Source organism: Manis javanica, chromosome 2, assembly GCF_040802235.1.
Source record: "Manis javanica isolate MJ-LG chromosome 2, MJ_LKY, whole genome shotgun sequence".
NCBI classification, from domain to species: Eukaryota; Metazoa; Chordata; class Mammalia; order Pholidota; family Manidae; genus Manis; species Manis javanica.
In genome coordinates this window covers 116,460,394-116,481,114 of record NC_133157.1, presented here as the reverse complement: position 1 = coordinate 116,481,114, position 20,721 = coordinate 116,460,394, and the positions used below count along the sequence as shown (strand labels likewise).

Below are 20,721 nucleotides of genomic sequence, written 5' to 3'. Positions count from 1 at the left end.
CTTCACCACACGTACTCTCAGTCTGAACTCACCTGCAGTTGTCTGCAACCATAGATCCTGCAGGATATCAATCCCCAAAATATACTCAGGGATAGGAGATATATACCCAATATACTCTTTTGGGAGTAGACACCCTATTCCCAAATTCCCAAAGGGATTTGCGCTTGATTCACTCTGATAGCCTTACTACCATATCCAACTATGATACTGAGGGCCCTGGGGAAACTGCTCACGGTTACCATAAATCAGTGAACATTCAGCCCCTGTGCCCACCAGAGCTAGAATACCTTGTATGTTCACTGGGGACCAATGGATAGCTTTTTCAACATGTGGCCTACTGTTCCCCCCTGGTCTCTCATGGAAGATACCTCGACCTTCCCCTCAGTCAAACCGTGTTCCCCAGTCGTCTTCCTGTGTGGGCTCGAGTAACACTGGCTCGCTCTACAGCAGGAAGTCTTGCAAACACACAGGTGGGACTTGTGGCTCTGGCTCTGACCTCTGCCTCTTTGGTCTTAATGGCTGTAACTAAGTACCAGAGACACAGGAGCCAAGCTGATATTGACTCTGAGGGCTTCTGCCTAAACTGGGAGCCCAAATCCACCAGCTCAGCCTGAGTATAGGGGTGGTCCATAGAGTGCCCCACGACCTGGGGAGGGGGCTACTCCTCGCCTAGGGGAACTTTCAGCTGCTGGGTCTTTTATTTCCTTTACAGCCACTGGGCGTGCTTTCAATACAGGAGGGGTCAGTGCCTCTGGCACCAACCCCTTCATCCTTCCCCAGCTCCTCCATTTCGGGGGCTGATGGCATCTTTCTCTCCCCTCCCCTGAGTGCCTCCGCTGCCACAACCTTTAGCTTTTCTACCGTGCCTCACAGCAATGCTAGCTCAGTCTTCAGCAGCTCTTACCTTCACCTTAATTCTCGACATCTCGCCTTCTCGTGCCTCCTCCTGTGCTTCCCTTAGACAATCCACTGTCTGCCCCCTCTGAGGCGCAGCCCGCTGAAGCACCGCACCCATAAGGGCAGCCTTTCTTTCTCCTTAGTAGTCAATGAACACTGTGAACTTCGCCACTTGTCTTGCCAAAGGCTTTCAGCCCCTGGCAAGTTCGCTGTGTGGGGCAGTTGGGGTTCTTATGGCCAGTATTCTCACGGAATGTTAACCACCTCATGATGTTACTGGCCTGTTGCTAGGCTACCTACTGGCCACGCCCCTCTTTCTCACTTGGATGGCACCACCAGTACCAGGGAGGTCTGAGGTCTGAGGCATCTGCAGCGCACCTGTGGGTGTGGCTTGCTCACCTCGCTGCCCGAGGGCAGGAGTTTCTCAATCTCTAGAAAACAGCACAGTATCAGGCACATAGACTTTCAACAAATAACTGTAAATGGATGGATGAATGAAATACACATTGAAAGAAATACTTGGCTGTTCATTTTCCAGAAGCCATCACTATGGCTTTGTTTTTGCTGTAAAAGAGCCCTGATCACAATAAAGCTTTAATTCCACAGGAGGGAGCTGTCCTCTCTTCCCAGTAGCACCCTCCCTTCCAGCAGGCTGCTGGTGAGAGGAGAGGTTGTGGATGGGATCAGATGCCACATGCCCTTTCTTTGCCTCTGGGCTATCCTGCGTTCTGGGTTAAAGAAGTCTGCTTTAGCTCTATGGAGTCCTAGATGCCCCACAGCTTTGAAACTGAGGGCTTGCTTGTTGCAAAACCTCTTTGCCTGCTTTGTTCCCTGTTAGTGGAAACCTCTGTTTGGGAACAGATGAACATTTCCCCACAGGTTTTGGGATACAGATACAGTCTTGCTCCAAACTGGGGGCTCTCCTTAGGGAGTACTTTTAGTTTGTAAGTTATGACTGTGCTATATCTGGGACTTGCATAAGGCTGCAAGAGTCTGGATTCAAGAACCAAAATTCTACTCATAAAATGAGGCAGAGGACCTTGGCCAGGGGATTTTACTGGGACAGCCTGGTTCTCAGGCATGCTGCAGGTGTCCCTGGGAGAGCTATCAGAGTTTTCACACATAAGCTGGGGCACTTATGGGGCCAGCCCACGGAGAGGGGCACTGTTTGGGCTACCTTCTCTCCAATTGGGTCTCCTCTGCAGACATTGCAAAAGTTATGCTATTGTGAAATTCTTCACATCTAATCAAAATCTCCTCTGCAGACATTGGAGACCATTTCTTGTGGTTTAGGTCTTACTGGAAAAGATGATCCAAGAGTCCCTACCAGGTAACCGACACAGGCAGCGGAGAAGGGCAAGGTGACCAGCAACCAGGAAGGGACTTTGTTTTCCCAGTTGACACTTTCGCTACCTGCCTACAACTACCTCTATCGCTATGAAAAGGCAGAAGAATTTGGTCTAGTCCAGAATTACCCAACCGCCAAAAGGGCCTGGGGAGATAGATTCAACCAATCTTCCCGAAAAAGAATTCAAAACAAAGGTCATAACCAGGCTGATGGACTTGCAGAGAAGTATAAGAGCTAAGGGATGAAGTCAGGAGGGAGAATACAGAAATAAAACAATCTCTGGAAAGACCTAAGAGCAGACTGGATGAGGCGCAAGAAACCATTAATGGAACAGAAATCAGAGAAACAGGAATACAGAGAAGCTGAGGCAGAGAGAGATAAAAAGATCACCAGGAATGAAAGAATATTAAGAGAACTGAGTGACCAACTCAAATGGAACAATATGCGCATTATAGGAGTACCAGAAGAAGAAGAGAAGAAAGGATAGAAAGCGTCTTTGAAGAAATAATAGCTGAAAACTTCCCCAAACTAGGGGAGGAAATAGTCTCTCAGACCATGGAAGCCCACAGATCTCCCAACACAAGGGATTTAAGGAGGACAACACCAAGATATATAATAATTAAAATGGCAAAGATCAAAGACAAGGACAGAGTACTAAAGGCAGCCAGAGTGAGAAAAAAGGGCACCTCCAAAGGAAAACCCATCAGACTATCAACAGACTTCTTAACAGAAACCTTACAGGCCAGAAGAGAATGGCGTGATATATTTAATGCAATGAAACAGAAGGGCCTTGAACCAAGAATACTGTATCCAGCACGACTATCATTTAAATATAAAGGAGGGATTCAACAATTCCCAGACAAGCAAAAGTTGAGGGTATTTGCCTTCCACAAACCACCTCTACGGGATATTTTAAAGGGACTGCTCTAGATGGAAGCACTCCTAAGGCTAAATAGATGTCACCAGAGAAAGTAAAATCACAGCAAAGAAAGCAGACCAACCAAATACTAACCAAAGGCAAAAAATAAGATAAACTACCCATAAAAGCAGTTAAAGGAAACACAAAAGAGCACGGAATAAAACAACCAACATATAAAGAATGGAGGAGGAGGAATAAGAAGGGAGAGAAATAATGAATCACCAGACAGTGTTTATAACAGCTCAATAAGCGAGTTAAGTTAGACAGTAAGATACTAAAGAAGATAACCTTGAACCTTAGGTAACCACGAATCTAAAGCCTGCAATGGCAATAAGTACAAATCTTTCAATAGTCACGCTGAATGTAAATGGACTGAATGCACCAATCAAAAGACACAGAGTAATAGAATGGATGAAAAAGCAAAACCCATCTATATGCTGCTGCTTACAAGAGAACCACCTCAAACCCAAAGACATGCACAGACTAAAAGTCAAGGGATGGAAAAAGACATTTCATGCAAACAACAGGGAGAAAAAAAGCAGGTGTTGCAGTACTAGTACGAGACAAAATAGACTTCAAAACAAAGAAAGTAACAGGAGATAAAGAAGGACATTACATAATGATAAAGGGGTCAGTCCAACAGGAGGATATAACTATTATAAATATATATGCTCCCAACACAGGATAACCAGCATGTGTGAAACAAATACTAACAGAACTAAAGGAGGAAATAGAATGCAATGCATTCATTTTAGGACACTTCAACAGGCCACTCACTCCAAAGGATAGATCCACCAGACAGAAAATAAGTTAGGACACGGAGGCACTGAGAGGAACAGGCCAAGGAAGAAACACAAAAGTTGAACAAATCAATTACGAGCAAAGAAATTGAAGCAGTAATCAAAAAACTACCCAAGAAAAAAACCCCTGGACCAGATGGATTTACCTCAGAATTTTATCAGACATAAAGAGAAGACATAATACCCATTCTCCTTAAAGTTTTCCAAAAAAAGAGAAGAGGAGGGAATACTCCCAAACTCCTTCTATGAAGCCAACATCACCCTAATACCAAAACCAGGCAAAGAAAATTACAGACCAAAAAGAAAATTACAGACCAATATCCCTGATGAACGTAGATGCAAAAATACTCAATAAAATATTAGCAAACCAAATTCAAAAATATATCAAAAGGATCATACAGCACAACCAAGCGGGATTCATCCCAGGTATGCAAGGGTGGTACAACATTTGAAAATCCACCACATGAACAAAAAGGACAAAAACCACATGATCATCTCCATAGATGCTGAAAAAGCATTCAACAAAATTCAACATCCATTAATGATAAAAACTCTCAGCAAAATGGGTATAGAGGGCAAGTACCTCAACATAATAAAGGCCATATATGATAAACCCACAGCTAACATCATACTGAACAGCGAGAAGCTGAAACCTTTTCACTGAGATCGGGAACAAGACAGGGATGCCCACTATCCCCACTGTTATTCAACATAGTACTGGAGATTCTAGCAATGGCAATTAGACAAAACAAAGAAATACAAGGAATCCAGATTGGTAAAGAAGAAGTTAAACTGTCACTATTTGTAAATGACATGATATTGTACATAAAAAACCCTAAAGACTCCACTCCAAAACTACCAGAACTGATATCAGAAAACAACAAAGTTGCAGGATACAAAATTAACATACAGAAATCTGTGGCTTTCCTATACTATCAATGAACCAATAGAAAGAGAAATCAGGAAAACAATTCCATTCACAATTGCCTCAAAAAGAATAAAATACCTAGGAATAAACCTAACCAAAGAAGTGAAAGACCTATACCCTGAAAACTATAAGACACTCTTAAGAGAAATTAAGGAGGACACTAACAAATGGAAATTCACCCCATGCTCTTGGCCAAGAAGAATTAATATCGTCAAATGGCCATCCTGCCCAAAGCAATATACAGATTCCATGCAATCCCTATCAAACTACCAACAGCATTCTTCAATGAACTGGAACAAATAGTTCAAAAATTTATATGGAAACACCAAAGACCCCGAATAGCTAAAGCAATCCTGAGACGGAAGAATAAAGTGGGGGGATCTCACTCCCAAACTTCAAGCTCTACTACAAAGCTTGTCTAGTAATCAAGACAATTTGGTACTGGCACAAGAACAGAGCCACAGACCAATGGAAAAGAATAGAGACTCCAAACATATATGGTCAACTAATATTCGACAAAGGGGCCATGGACATACAATGGGGAAATGACAGTCTCTTCAACAGATGGTGCTGGCAAAACTGACAGCTACATGTAAGAGAATGAAACTGGATCACTGTCTAACCCCATATGCAAAAGTAAATTCGAAATGGATCAAAGACCTGAATGTAAGTCATGAAACCATAAAACTCTTAGAAAAAAACATAGGCAAAAATCTCTTGGACATAAACATTAGTGACTTCTTCATGACCATATCTCCCAGGCAAGGAAAACAAAAGCAAAAATGAACAAGTGGGACTACATCAAGCTGAAAAGCTTCTGTACAGCAAAGGACACCAGCAATAGAAAAAAAAAGGTACCCTACAGCATGGGAGAATATATTCATAAATGACAGATCCGAAAAAGGCTTGACATCCAAAAGATATGAAGAGCTCATGCACCTCAACAAACAAAAAGCAAATAATCCAATTAAAAAATGGGCAGAGGAGTCAGACAGAGAATTCTCCAAAGAAGAAATTCAGATGGCCAACGGACACATGAAAAGATGCTCCACATCGCTAGTTATCAGAGAAATGCAAATTAAAACTACAATGAGATATCACCTCACACCAGTAAGGATGGCTACCATCCAAAAGACAAACAACAACAAATGTTGGTGAGGTTGTGGAGAAAGGGGAACCCCCTACAGTGCTGGTGGGAATGTAAATTAGTTCAACCACTGTGGAAAGCGCTATGGAGGTTCTTCAAAATGCTCAAAATAGACTTACCATTTGACCCAGGAATTCCACTTCTAGGAATTTACCCTAAGAATGCAGCAGCCCAGTTTGAAAAAGACAGATGCACCCCTATGTTTATCGCAGCGCTATTTACAATAGCCAAGAAATGGAAGCAACCTAAGTGTCCATCAGTAGATGAATGGATAAAGAAGTTGTGGTACATACACACAATGGAATATTACTCAGCCATAAGAAGAAAACAAATTCTACCATTTGCAACAACATGGATGGAGGTATAGGGTATTACGCTCAGTGAAATAAGCCAAGCAGAGAAAGACAAATACCAAATGATTTCACTCAAATATGGAGTATAACAACAAAGAAAAACTGAAGGAACAAAACAGCAGTCGAATCAAAGAACCCAAGAAGGGACTAACAGTTACCAAGGGGAAAGGGACTGGGGAGAATGGGACGGTAGGGAGGGATAAGGGTGGGGAAGAAGAAAGGGGGTATTATGATTAGCATGTATAATGTGGGGGGTGGGGGAAAGGGGAGGGCTGTGAAACACAGAGAAGACAAGTAGTGATTCTACAACATCTTACTACGCTGATGGATAGTGACTGTAACGGGGTTTGTGGGGGGGAATTGGTGAAGGGGAGAGCCGAGTAAACATAATGTTCTCCATGTAATTGTAGATTAATGATAACAGCAACAACAAGAAAAAGTAAATACATAATATGTATTTATATTTCAGCCCTTAGATAAATGGTAGCATATACTACAAAGAAAAAAAAATTACATATATTTTGTAGCTCTTGGAAGAAAAGAAGGTCTATCAAACCTCTAAGATATGAGGTGAGGGTCTGTCTTGCCAATAGGTTTCAGATGCTACGGATTCAATGTGACCAAAGAAATGACAGCAGTAACATGCTTTGGGGTGAAAGTGCTTATTACTCGGTTTGTTATCACAGCGGTCGACCACTAGCATTTCTGCCTCCGTCCAGAGCACTGGGTGGAGCTCTCCATATAGTGTAATAATAGCTCATTGCTTAAAGGCATGGAAGCAGTAGCCTAACAACAGGCCAGTTACATCATCAGGTGGTTTAAGTTCAGTGAGGATCCTGGCCATAGGAACCTTAACTTCCCCACACTCCACCTGTGCATAAAATGAGAGTTCCTGTGGCCAGGATTCTCACCTGGCCATGGTTGAATAGCTCACTGCACACCTCTGGGCAATACATGGCTGTTGACTCTATACAAAGAACTCCGCCCACTGCTCTGCACGCAACACGGTGGCAGGACTGCAAGGCTGCTGGAGAACAGAGAAGAGGCTGGAGTGGTGGCAGCGCCGAGGAAAGAGGCCCAGAGGGCGGCTGTGCGGGACGACTGTGCAGAGAGGCCCGGAGAACGGCTGTGAGGACAGAGGGGCCCAGAGGTTGGCTGTGCGGACAAAGGGGCCCAGAGGCAGAGACTGGCTTGCTGCATACAGACTCACTCTGAGTTAATGGGATTCTACTGACTGACCTGCCACCTGGAAATAAAGTTGGGTATAACCCTTTCACCCCAAAGAACATTTTGCTGTCATTTTCTTTGGTCACACTGAATCCATAGCGAACTGCCCTGGGTCTGAAACCCTTTGTTAAGACATCACCCCTCAAGGATTCTCGCCCTACAATCTACATGCTCTCAATCGTCCTCAATGGTCCCTGTGCGAGAAAGCTGGGGCACTGTAACCAGATTCCACAACAGCAACAGGCGATAAAAACAACGTAGAGGTTAACAAAAATTAAGATACAACAAGATTTTGACACAGATAACAAAAATTATAATAATCCTCAAGTCAGAGGAGGTTCCTAATCCACAAAAGACCTTAGAGGCGATAAGACACATGTTTTAATGACAACAACATAGGCAAATCTTGTCCATCAGGTAGGATGCATGCAAGAGAGTGGTCCTGTGATAGGACTGTAGCAGGAAGGGGGTCCCCCTTCCAGGTCTAGTATACCATACTTTTACTCCTTTCCCCGTCGGGGTTACTGAAGGGTCTGTATATAGTGCTACTGGAGGTGCATGCACTGGCCATAATGATAAAACAAACTGCCCGGTAAGTATCTCCTACCTTCTGGCCTTTCAGGATATACTACTGTGACCTTTGGGGACCACTCTGCGGTCGTTCCAGGAATAGACAGGAGGCCAGCTTCCAGGCCTTGTCCCCAAGGTGCCAGGAGAGCCAGCCATCGTTGGTCCATGTGTCGAAAGGTCCTAGGCCAGGTCCACTCAATGGAGTCTCTGGGGTTCAGTGAAGTTGGTGTTGGTGGCAAGATATTATTCTGGTGACCAAACCTCGGCTTCAGTGATTCTTCCTTGGTTTGTACTTGCAGTTGCATAGGGGAGGCAGCCATAGGTGTTAACACATTTATGAGGTTCAGGTCTCCTTTTCGGGGGTCTCTCGTTCAAATGCCATAGCACGGTACATAAGCAGACTGACCATCCCCACAGACTATTGGTATCTGACTTCCGGATTTTGACAAGCCACTGTGCCTCTTCATCATGCCTGCCGCGGTAGGACTGTATGGCACATGAAACTTTCATTTGATTTCCAGCTGTGGCACCCATTCTTGCAGTGTATGTCCAGTAAAATGGGTGTCCTGATCACTCTCAATTACCTGTGGTGGGCCACAGGTGGCAAAGACAATCTAGGCTTCTTTTGGTCATCTGCTGGTGTGCATAATGGGTAGGAAAAGCAACCACAAGTCCAGCAGCTGTGTCCACACAAGTCATGGCATAACGATATCCTTCTGACACAGGTAGGGGCCCAATATAGTCTATCTGCCACCTGACAAGGGGTATAGCCCTCTTAGTTATTTTCCCATGTTGCTGTGGAACTTGGTGTAAGTCCCTTTTGAAGCACACGACACACTCCTGCCAGGCTCTACTAACTTCTTCAAAGGAAAAAGACAAGCCCCACTGACGGGCTACAACCCACATTGTCTTTTGCCTCACATGCAACTAACACTGATGTAACCACTGGGCTACATCAGAGGCAGGCTTTCCTTCTAACCAATGTATCAGGGCCAATTCATCTGCTTCATCATTTCCTGGGGATGCCACTGGCAAATGACCTGTCACACGATAAACTGTAATTATTTTAGTCTGACCACAGGTCCATAAGTCTTGCCACAATTCTTGTCCCCAAATGGGTCGGTGAACAGCCAGGCCGTTGGCATGATACAGGGTCAAGACCTGATAGGCAGCCCAGCTGTCAGTGCAGGCAACTATAGGGGAGGGCTCCTGGCTGACCACAAGCCACATGGCCCACAGCTCTGCCTGTTGGCTGCTCTTCCCTTCACCATCTTCCATCCATATTGTCTCAGTCTTAGGATGGAAAGCTATGGCCCTCCATTTTGGGGCCTGCCCACAGCTGGAGTTGTCTGTGTATCATGCATCTTTGGGCATAGGGGCTCTTCCCGCCCGATAAGGACTTTTGGCTACTAATGGTTCAAAAGCAAGGGAAATCTTCACTCAAGGGGCTACTAGAGAGGGCACTACGTTGCTGTAGGTAAGCACCCCACTTGGCCAGTGTGGGCGTTTGTGCCACACCACTCCTTGGCTTTTGGGTCCAGTGTCACACCCACGCCAGGTGGGAGAGTTGGTTATTGACTTTATCGGGTCCATTCCAGTGATGGGTTCTGTAGCCAGCAAGGCATGATATACGGCAGCCAGTTGTTTTTCTATCAAAGTGTATCTTGCCTCTTCCCCTTTCCAGAGTTGTGACCAGAATCCAATAGGTTGGCAAGTTCCTTCAAGCCGCTGCCAGAGACACCGTCTTCAGTCACATGTGCAGCCAGTTCACAGGGCCTTGATAGGTCTATCACACTCCAGGCCTGAACAGCCTTGACTGCCCATTTGGCTGTAGTAGAGGCAGATGCACAAGTCTCATCCTAGTCCCACCTGATGCCCTTTCATACCAACTGGTATAAGGGCTTCAGAATTTGTGCCAAGTGCAGGATAAACTCTCCAGTAGCCTAGACGATCCAGAAACTCCAACAGCAATGCTACAGTTGTAGGGGTAGGAAAAGCCTGGACTTTACCTATAACTGCTTCTGGTATAACGTGGGTCTCACCCAACTAGATGTTGCCCAAGAATATGACAGACAAACCAGGTCCCTGAACCTTGGTACTGTTCACAACCCATCCTTTCTCTTGTAGATGTTGCAGCAGTTTACGTGCTATACCTTCTAGATCTGAAAGAGAATCGGATGTGAACATGACATCATCAATATAATGATACAGCCGCAGCACTGGCAGTTTCTCCCATGTAGTCACGTCCTGGGCTACAAGTCCGTGACAGATGGTGGGGCTCTGGAGGTATCCCTGTGGAAGCATGGTGATAGTCCATTGCCATCCTTCCTACATGAAGGCAAACTGTTCCTGACTTTCCTGCTCAATGTCAATGGAAAAGAAGGCATTAGCAAGATCTACCACATAATGGTATGTTCCTAGTTCATGGCTGAGGGTATCCATCAGGCCTGCAATAGAGAGGACAGCAGCATGCATAGGGGGTATGACTTTATTCAATTCTCTATAATCCACAATCACATGCCAGGAGCCATCTGGCTTTTTTACTGGCCACACTGGGGAATTGAAGGACTATGGGTGGGCTTTATAATACCCACCTTTTCGAGCTCCTGGATAGTTTCTCCAATCTCTTTACGTCCTCCAGGCAGTTTGTATTGTTTGATATTAGTCACCTGCCAAGGCACAGGCAGAGCTATGAGAAGGTGCCTACCATGTCCCCTCAGAACTGCCTTCCCCACACATACTAGCAGTCTGAACTCACCTGCAGTGGTCAGCAACCATACACCCTGCAGGATATCAATCCCCAAAATATACTCAGGGATAGGAGATATATACCCACTATACTCTTTTTGGGGTAGACACCCTTTTCCCCAAGGGATTTGGGCCTGTTTCATTCAGCCTTATCCCTATATCCATCTATGATTCTGGGGTCTCAGGAAAATTGCTCAAGGTTATCATGAATCAGTGCACATTCACCCCCTGTGTCCGCCAGAGCCGGGACACATTGTATGTTCACTTCACTGGGGACCAATGGATAGCTATTTCAACATGTGGCCTCCTGTTCCCCCTGGTCCCTCAGGGTAGATACATCGACCTTCCCCTCAGTCAAACCATGTTCCCCAATCGTCTTCCTGTGTGGGCTCGAGTGAGGTTGTCTCCCTCTCCAGCAGGAAGTCTTGCAAACACACAGTTCGGACTTGTGGCTCTGGCTTTTACCTCTGCCTCTTTGGTCTTAATAGCTGGAACTGCTGCTCTGTTTTCAGATGTTGCCATAGGTCTAGTAAGACCTAATTTGACTTTCCATCTAATTTCCTTTCATCTGCTCCTACCGGTATTAAACCAACCCACATCTGGGTCCTCGTAACCTTCATGAGATCCTTTAAGTTCTTCTTGTGAGTAGAAGACCTTATTTCTCTCCGTTTTCTCATTGTTTCAACCTCTCCTCACTCGGCTACTGTACGTGTTACCTTGCTTATGCGCTGGCCATAGTGAGGGGAAAGAATGGCCACTAGAGACCCAAAGACAGATGTGGGAGGTGTTTGAAGCACAGTATTTCTCAACCCAGTAGTGAAAATCTCTTCATATGGGCCATAATTCTCTGCACTACACATGGCATTTCTTATGCTTAGCTCTCATAACACCTGTTGGAGCTCAGCATACATCTGCCATCTAACAGGAGAGGATGGTAGATCACCCTGATTGGGCCACACAGCACGAAGTGCAGCTATAAGCCAATCGAGGAGGGAGTGATTCTCTGGGGTCTGATGTGCATTTCATAATCGCTGCCAGCTTTCCCATCTGTGATCCCAACAGAACAATTTCATCCACCCCTAAGTTCCACAGACGTAGGAGCCAAGCTGATACTGACTCTGAGGGCTTCTGCCTAAACCAGAACCCCAAATGAACCAGCTCCGCCTGATTATAGGGGTGGAGCACAGAGTGCTCCACGAGGGGACTGCTCCTCTCCTAAGGGAACTTTCAACTGCTGGGTATTTTCTTTACAACGACTGAGCGTGCTTTCAATATGGGAGGGGTCAGTGCCTCTGGCACCACCCCTTCATCCTTTCCCAGCTCCTCTGTTTCTGGGGCTGATGGCACCTTTCTCTCCCCTGCCCCGAGTACCTCCTCTGCCGCAACCTTTAGCTTTTCTACCGTGCCTCACAGCAACGCTAGCTCAGTCTTCAGAAGCTCTTACCTTCACCTTAATTCTCCGCATCTGGCATTCTCGTGCCACCTCCTCCTGTGCTTCCCTCAGATAATCCACTGTCTGCCCCCTCCTAGGGGTAGCCTGCTGAAGCACCCCTCCCATAAGAGAAGCCTTTCTTTCTCCTTAGTAGTCAATGAACACTGTGGACTTCGCCACTTGTCTTGCCAAAGGCTTTCAGCCCCTGGCAAGTTCGCTGTGTGGGCCAGTTGGGGTTCTTATGGCCAGGATTCTCACGGAACTTAAACCACCTGATGATGTAACTGGCCTGTTGCTAGGCTACCTTTATGGAATAAGCTATTATTGCACTATATAGAAAGCTCGGCTCAGCAGCTCGGTAATAAACCTTTTCACCCCAAAAGAACGTTTGCTGTCATCTTCTTTGGTCACACTGTGTCCTGCAATGGGTTTCAAGCCCCAGAAAGTAGCTATGATTTTTTCATTTGTAGTATTTTTAAACTCATGGGTATGCACACACTTGTTGTATCATGATCCACTTCAATTATTATTCTTACTATGATCAAATCATCACATCTTTGGCCACTGAGTGCTACTTCAGGATGGCTCCTATGTCCTTTCCCCCGCTGCTTTATTAGGCATAATTCACATGGTATAAATTTAAGGTATGTCACATGTTGATTTCCTGTGCCCTACTGAAATTCATTAGAGAATGTTAATAAATAAAATTCATGATTTTAAAAACTGGTAAAGGAATGAATCAAGCACTTGCTCTGCCTTTAGTATAAGTTAGTACTTTGTAGTAACCAAATGGTTATGAGGGGAATTTTCTTTTTACTGAAATGTTTCAGTTAGTAAACAGAAGGGCTGACAAAGTACAGTACCACTGCTTTGCCACCTCCAATGAAAAAAATGCATCTATGAAATGATAACTAATTTTGAAAAAAGCACAAAAAGACATATACCTCCCCGTGTGAAGAACACAGTCAATATAAAGAATCTCCACACCTAGCCACCAATCAGTTGAAATAAAGGGATAGAGGAACATAGAAAATGATACCAGGGGGATACATTCATGAATATCCAAGCTGTTGAAAGCTCTATAGGAAAAAAGACATGGTTTCTTTAAGAACAAAAAAACTGCAAGAAGACAAAGAGCTAGTGAGAAAACCTATAGATCAAAAGATACTTAAGAGATATAATCAGTCACTGTGTATGGACCCTATATGAATTCTAATCAAACTTACAAGATGAACAACAACAAAACCAAATGTGTGAATACTGAATTTGATGATACAGATGAAATGACAGAATGTCTAGGATTTGCTTAAAAATAATCTAAGGCAGGGTAGGTGAGGGGATAGATGATGTGAAATGGATCTGATGGTACATTGATAATTGCTGGAGCTGGGGTGAAGAAAAGGAGGATGATCTTTAAGTACATTTGACCATGGATTTTATTGTGGTAAACTGCAAATACTGTCTTATTTTTGTATTTGATTTGAAGCATATCTTAATACCCAGGGTTATCCTTTCACGCTATTTTCTTCCTTTAAATACAAATTTTAAAAATGCAACTAAAACTGTTTTGAAAAAAGCACAACACTTAAAATACATAATTCTTCTATAAAGATGTTGTAACCACACACACACATGCGTGCACACAATCTGGCCTCCTGTATTTGCTAAAATGTTGATGACACACCTATAAAAACTTAATTTTTAGAAAATAACTTTGCTTCAAAGCAGTAGCAGCTGTCATCCTTAAACATGTCAAACATTTAAAAAAACTTACTTTAAACTATGTAACTTCTTCATAACAATGTTTAAAAAAGATTCCTTAAAACCAAGATGGCTTTATAAAATTTGCCAAATCACAAAAATAGAATAAGCAATTTCAAAGATACCAGGTGTTTGGACTTAACTACAATTTTACACAAAATGATACATAATCATTTTTAAGTGTGCACTGAGTTTTAGTTTATCGAACGTCACACACTGTCAACCCATGGGCTATAACTGACTTGCAGGCAAGTTGTCTGGCCTGCATGGTCCAACAGTTAAAAATCAGGAGGTTTCACAAAAAAATATCCTTTATTTTGACAGTGCCACACACGGCAATAGCTGGAGCACAGCAGCAGCTACCTCTTCTAGGAAGGACATGGTGCTCTACTTTCACGATACCTGCTTTTTATTTATTAATTTAATTTATTTATTTATGAAGGTATCAAGGTTTCACAAGAAAAACAATGTGGTTATTACAGTCACTCTTATTATCGAGTCCCCACATACCCCACTGCAGTCACTGTCCATCAGTATAATAAGATGCCACAGAGTCCCAATTTGCTTTCTCTGAGCTACACTGTCTTCCCCGTAACCCCATACACACCATGTGCACCAATCATCATACCCCAAAATCCCCTTCTCCCTCCCTCCCTCCCTCCATCCCTCCCCTCCCCTTCGGTAACTGCTAGTCCCTTTTTTGGAGTCTGTGATAGTCTGCTGCTATTTTGTTCCTTCAGTTTTGCTTGATATACACATGAAGATAGCATCTCAGAAACAAGCCACCATGAAAAGAAGAGAGAGAGATCTATGAAGTTAGAGAAGCTTTCTGAACCAAGCTCCTCTGTAGAAGTTCAGGAAAACTAAATTGACATTAGAATGAGCAGAAAATTTTCCACAAATGAGGGAAATCATTTGGTATTTGTCTTTCTCTGTGACTTATTTCACTGAGCACAGAACCCTCTAGCTCCATCCTTGATGTTGCAAATGGTAGGATTTGTTTTCTTCTTATGGCTGAATATTCCATAGTATTTCATATCCATACCTCCCTTCTTTGCAGATACATGTCTGGTCTTCTTAGGCATTTGAGATTGTGATTATTAGATATGAGCTAAAATCATTTATGGGAGGTTTTCTCTTAATTTTTAACAAACTACTAGAGCAGAAAAAACAATTTATCTATGAGAGCCAATATTACTCAGTTTTGCACATTAAAAATGCAAAATAAATCAGCATTCATATTCTTACACCACAGAAATAAAATTGCTTTTCTTTGACAGAGTAGTATAAGGCTTACCTTCAGATCAAGGCTGCTAAGGCTTACAACATCATCAGCTTTCTCTCTTCATTTTCTTTTCTATAAGAAAAGAGTGGTTTCATTTTTACATAGAAGGGATGCATGTTACCCATTAGACTGCATACAACTAGTAAAATTACTTTTAAAAAAATAGCCTTTGCCTGTATTCATAAGAAAATTATTTGGGATGCTCATAAATTATCTTTAGCATACATACTGTCTAAAGAGCCCCCTGACCAAATCATGTGTTTGTGAAGTGATTTCACCCTATTAAATAATTGACTTATGTAAAGTTTGTAAGAACACAACTCTTACTTCAGTCAAGGATTGTTAGAAAAAAAGTAAAATATGTTTTACACATAATGGGAAACAAGTTTTTTTTTTTTAAAGGAACATATATATTTTTCCCATGGGGACAGTTATCTTTACCATAAAACTTTTCTCATGGCCCAAAGTAAGATTTGTTGTTTGAAGCAGGATTTATCGGCTGGAAGATGAATACACACAATCCTGGCATACCTTCCAGGAACGATTTATCCCTTGATAAATCTAGTAGAAGCAAAACTGCATATTTAGCTAGTAGAAGCAAAAACTGCATAGATAGCTTTAACTTCTGGTCTTTAACCAATATTGAAGAAGAGTCCTTAAGTAACACTTCTTTCTCTCACATCTCAAAATAACTCTTCAGATTACTTGTGGTACAGCCTAGTTCTTAATGAACTCTCAAAACTGATGAGCCAGGGCTCCCTTCCAAGTCCTGGTTCACCCTGAGGAGAAACTGGTAAGAGTGCAATCAAAATTGAGCAGGATCAGAACAATGGAGAAAAAAGGCAAGATAAAGTCCAGATGGAAGTGGGGAAAATACATGAAGATGGCATCTCAGAAACAAGCCACCATGAAAAGAAGAGAGAGAGATCTATGAAGTTAGAGAAGCTTTCTGAACCAAGCTCCTTTGTAAAAGTTCAGGAAAACTAAATTCACATTAGAATGAGCAGAAACTTCTGCAAGTCAAATCCAATACAAAATCACCCTAAGAAAAAAGAGAATAAAGGCAGAATAATATCCCTACAGGGAAAGCGCCTCAGAAGGAAATGCTCAAGGCTGCAAAGCAAAACTATAACATACAATTTCAAATTTAACTAAAAGACATTAAGAAAAAGATAAGATGGTAAAGAACAAGACAAGTCGATTGGAAGAAACTAAAAAATGAGGAAATCTTTACTGATCTTAAGGTCATGTTCAGAAGATGCAGAAAAGTATGAATAATTTGATCCTAATTTTGAAAGCAAACTAAGCATCTCTTATTTGTGAGGCTATGTAAATAATTCTCTAAGCAAAACAGAGAAGGGTACATATAATGTTGCTGACATGGATTAAAGTAGAGGTTGGGGGGATGGAAAGACTTAGAGGAGACGAGAGGAAAGGAGGACACCTCGAGGCAAAAAGAAGAGTGCACTAAGGGAAAAAGCACATACATGATAATATTTATACATTTACATAAAATCATACATGTGCATGGACATATGTATGAAGAAACTTAACAGATTTTAAAACATCCTATATTTTCTTTCAAATTTTTTAAGGTTTTGCTTTTCATATTTATATATTCAATCCATCTAGAATTTACTTTTGTATGTATGTGCTATGGGGTAACACAGTCAATTGCCCCCATCCCAATACCACTTACTGACAGCACCATTCCTTCATAGTGCTTATGATACAGTAAGTTCTCATATATATGTAGATCAGTGACTGGGTTCTCTATTTTGTTGCATCAGTTATTTGTCTATACCTGCAACCACATTATGCTGTGTAATTACTGTACCCTTGGTGTTGTCTTAATAGCTAATACAGTACATCATATGTTCCCTGACTTGTATCCTACTTTCACTGTTCAGGGTTTTCTACTTTTCAACATGAAGTGTAAAATGAGATCTATTATACTCTAACGTGATTTATCAGAACTGCACTGAATTTATTAACTAATTTGGGGAGAACTGACATTTTTATGCTATTAAGTCTTTTCTTGAATGACTAGGGTATAATCATTTAAGTAGGTGTCCTTTGTTCTTTACTAATGCTTTCTAATTTTTCCCATAAAAGACTCACAGATCTTTTATTAGGTTTATTCCTAATTTTTAAAATTGTTTTTATTTCAATAAAAGCATCTTTAAAATTACTGTTTTAAATAAAATTTAACTGTTTACTGCTAGGCTATATACATTCTACTTTTTTCTTTTTATAGCTTTTATAGCCAGTAACCTTGCTTGAATTCCTGTTAGTTCTAATAGCTGTTACTGCTATTCTTTGGATATTCTATGTAGACAATCATATTGTCTCTACGTAATGAAATCATACTATCTCTTTTAATTTGCTACCACTTGTTTTCCTGTCTTACTGTGTTGGCTAGGAGTACTAGTACAATTCTAAATAGATATGGTGACAGCAGTCATCATTTTACCACTATGTATGCTGTTTATGGCAGGTCTCAGGCTAAGGAAGTTCTTTTCCATTCTTGGTTTGTCAAGAATTTTATCATGATTGCTGTTCATTTTATAATTTTCTACTCTTGCTTTTTCTGTTTTCTTTGGTTTACTCCATTGTTGTTTTTTTAATCTCTTGAGTTATATGCTGAATTTTTGCTTTTTCTTTCTTAAACTATGTATTTAAAAGTTACACATCTTCCTTTAAGTACTTCTTAACTGCATTCCAAGGTTTTAACACATGAACCATCCTTTGTCATGGGAGACCTCTACAAAAGTGTTTTTGCCAGATAACTTCCCTGAAATGTAGGAGGAAAATGTTAGAACTTCTATTTTTATGCACTTCTTAATCCTAAAAAGAAGCTGTATAGTGTTTAATATACAGATGAGTTCATCATCACTCATAATACAAGGTTAAAGACAACAGCAATCTAATCAGATCCAATAAAAAGTCAGCCTCAAACTGTGAATTTATCATGGCTATTTGAAATAAAGATTTATGGCCACTATCATTAACCTTACCCTAAATGAGTACTGTGCTTTGAGATATTAGCTAATAATGGTGCTACATACATAAAAGTTACAAATAAATATATCAGGGGTACTTGATCTAAATATGTTTGCTGATATGTTTGAAAAATCAAGTTTGGAGACAATTCTCCACTAAAGATTTTAAGTTTAGGTTCGTAAACCAGTAAAGGAAAGGGACCAAGATGAAAGTTTCAAAGGAAAATGCAGAATTGAAGGCAGGATATTCTTGCTGTGAATGTTTTACTGACCAACTAGTGTATATAATTGATATAAGAGTAAAGAAATATTGCACAGGACTCCCTGACAGATATATAAATTAAACACAAAAGAACAGAATACAAATTAAATATGCACTGATGAATCCACTAGCACATCCATACATGTAGACAAGTATAGTTTGGCAAACTAGAAACAGTCACTTTTTGCTATGTTCCCCAAATACGGAAAGCAGGAAACTCATGCTTTATTTGTACATTATTTATATGAGTAGTAAGAATAGGTAATGAGTTTTTAATTATAAAAAGAATCAATTCTCCAGTGTTACTTTGCACAAAGTTGATGCCTCTGTACGGTCTCATTCTAAAAATAATTCACTCCTTCTATACTAAGATGATTAATAAGAGAAAATCCATTCAATATACTTATTATCTGCAATGAGTTTTACATTTTCAAACAAGAAAAAAGCCATTAGAGTACGTACAAAAAAAAAGCTTCATATTTCATGATATAGTCTCCTAATTTTAACACTGGTAGGAATAAGAGAAAGGATTGCATAGAGCTGAAGATGAAGAGATCTGGAACTTTTCAAAATCTGTTTCATATTTAACTGAAAGAAAACGTTCAGCTTGTTTGCAGAAAAAATTAAATAGGCTGCTAAAGATGGCAAAAGAAACTCTGTACCTCAACATATTCCGAGAACTACAGAAAACTGAGCTGTATACCAGGCTGAAAGACAGCCCATGAGTGAATTCCCTCTAATGACTTGAAATAAAAACCCATTATCTACTCATCAAAGTGAAGTCCCAATGGGGGCCAGGTGTTAAAAATGTGAAGGAGCTACCTCTCTGAACGGAATATCTGTTAAGAGACAATTCAAACAATAAATAGAGAGTAACTAGTAAAATGAAACACTAGATAGATAAAAAACAATTCTTTCCATAGTTTTAGAGTTAAAGTAGCCTCATTAGTCATTCAATTGTAGAAACAAGAGGGAGGGTATACAAACATCAAGGTATAGGTTCTGGTCACTTTCAGAATCTTTACAAAATAAGTCATTCAATTGTAGAAACAAGAGGGGGGGTATACCAACATCAAGGTATAGGTTCTGGTCACTTTCAGAATCTTTACAAAAGGGAGAGACCCTTTATAAAGTTAAGATTATTTAAGCAAAAATAATCATTCACTAAACCAAACAGAGTTTATTTTGGATCATATACATGGTTCAATTATATGAAATCTACGCATAGAAAAAATATAGAAAAAACATATTCAGAGAACTGTACAATGTATCTTTACTTATACCAATTACATACACAAATTGGTCAATAAAACGTTCATAGCAAGAATATCCTGCTTTTAATGCACTTCTGCACTTTCCTTTGATATTTACATATATCACCAATGGTTTAAATAAAAAGTAAATAATGCAAGAAATTATTTGATAAAATTCAACATTCATACCTAATATTTTAAAAGAATGAAAGGATATTCTTAACATAAGAAATAAAACCTAAAATGCATTTAATTATCATTTGTTTAAATCTCTACCATACACTGATTTCTTTTAAAAGTATGCTTTAATACACCAAATGAAAACCTTTGAATAACTACATCTAAGACAAAGACCTCAAGATTAAAATTTGACTACAATTTTGTTCCTACTATTAAGTGACAGATTTTTCTTCTGTGTCATCTTTTAATTAAAGAAATAAAGTAAGAGAATCCTTATGACAAAACCTGTCTTCACCTTTATAAAATATAAGCCTCTATGTTTACAAAACATGGAGAAAATCATACAACATAGCTAGCACAGGAATTAAAAACATCTTCACCTTTATAAAATATAAGTCTTGTTTACAAAACATGGAGAAAATCATACAACATAGCTAGCACAGGAATTAAAAACGTCTTCACCTTTATAAAATATAAGCCTCTATGTTTACAAAACATGGAGAAAATCATATAACATAGCTAGCACAGGAATTAAAAACAGTTTTGAAACTATACTTATTGTTAATCACTTCAGATATAAATAAAATAATAGGTTTTTTCTGCCATTGT

At 40.8% G+C, this 20,721-nt stretch overlaps 1 protein-coding gene and 1 long non-coding RNA gene across 5 annotated transcripts in view; both read right to left on the bottom strand.

Moving 5' to 3' along the window:
* The window catches only part of LOC140847823 (neuroepithelial cell-transforming gene 1 protein-like), a 33,806-nt gene extending 19,600 nt beyond the window's left edge, over positions 1–14,206 (bottom strand). Inside the window, exons 1-2 of one of the 4 annotated variants that reach the window (XM_073229193.1) lie at positions 12,382–14,206; positions 10,784–10,858 (exon numbers count right to left, since the gene is read on the bottom strand). In XM_073229193.1, coding sequence (XP_073085294.1) covers positions 10,784–10,858; positions 12,382–12,495 — 189 coding nt within the window. In that variant the 5' untranslated portion in view covers positions 12,496–14,206. Of the gene's footprint in view, positions 1–904; positions 3,270–10,783; positions 10,859–12,381 lie in introns of those variants that run through there. The other 3 variants (XM_073229190.1, XM_073229191.1, XM_073229192.1) reach the window with 3 other exon arrangements.
* LOC140847831 (uncharacterized) overlaps positions 1–20,721 on the bottom strand; it is a 130,532-nt gene that overhangs the window by 87,847 nt on the left and 21,964 nt on the right. The window contains exon 2 of the long non-coding RNA XR_012128028.1: positions 15,428–15,487. This is a non-coding gene — a long non-coding RNA (uncharacterized lncRNA). The remainder of the gene's footprint in view (positions 1–15,427; positions 15,488–20,721) is intronic.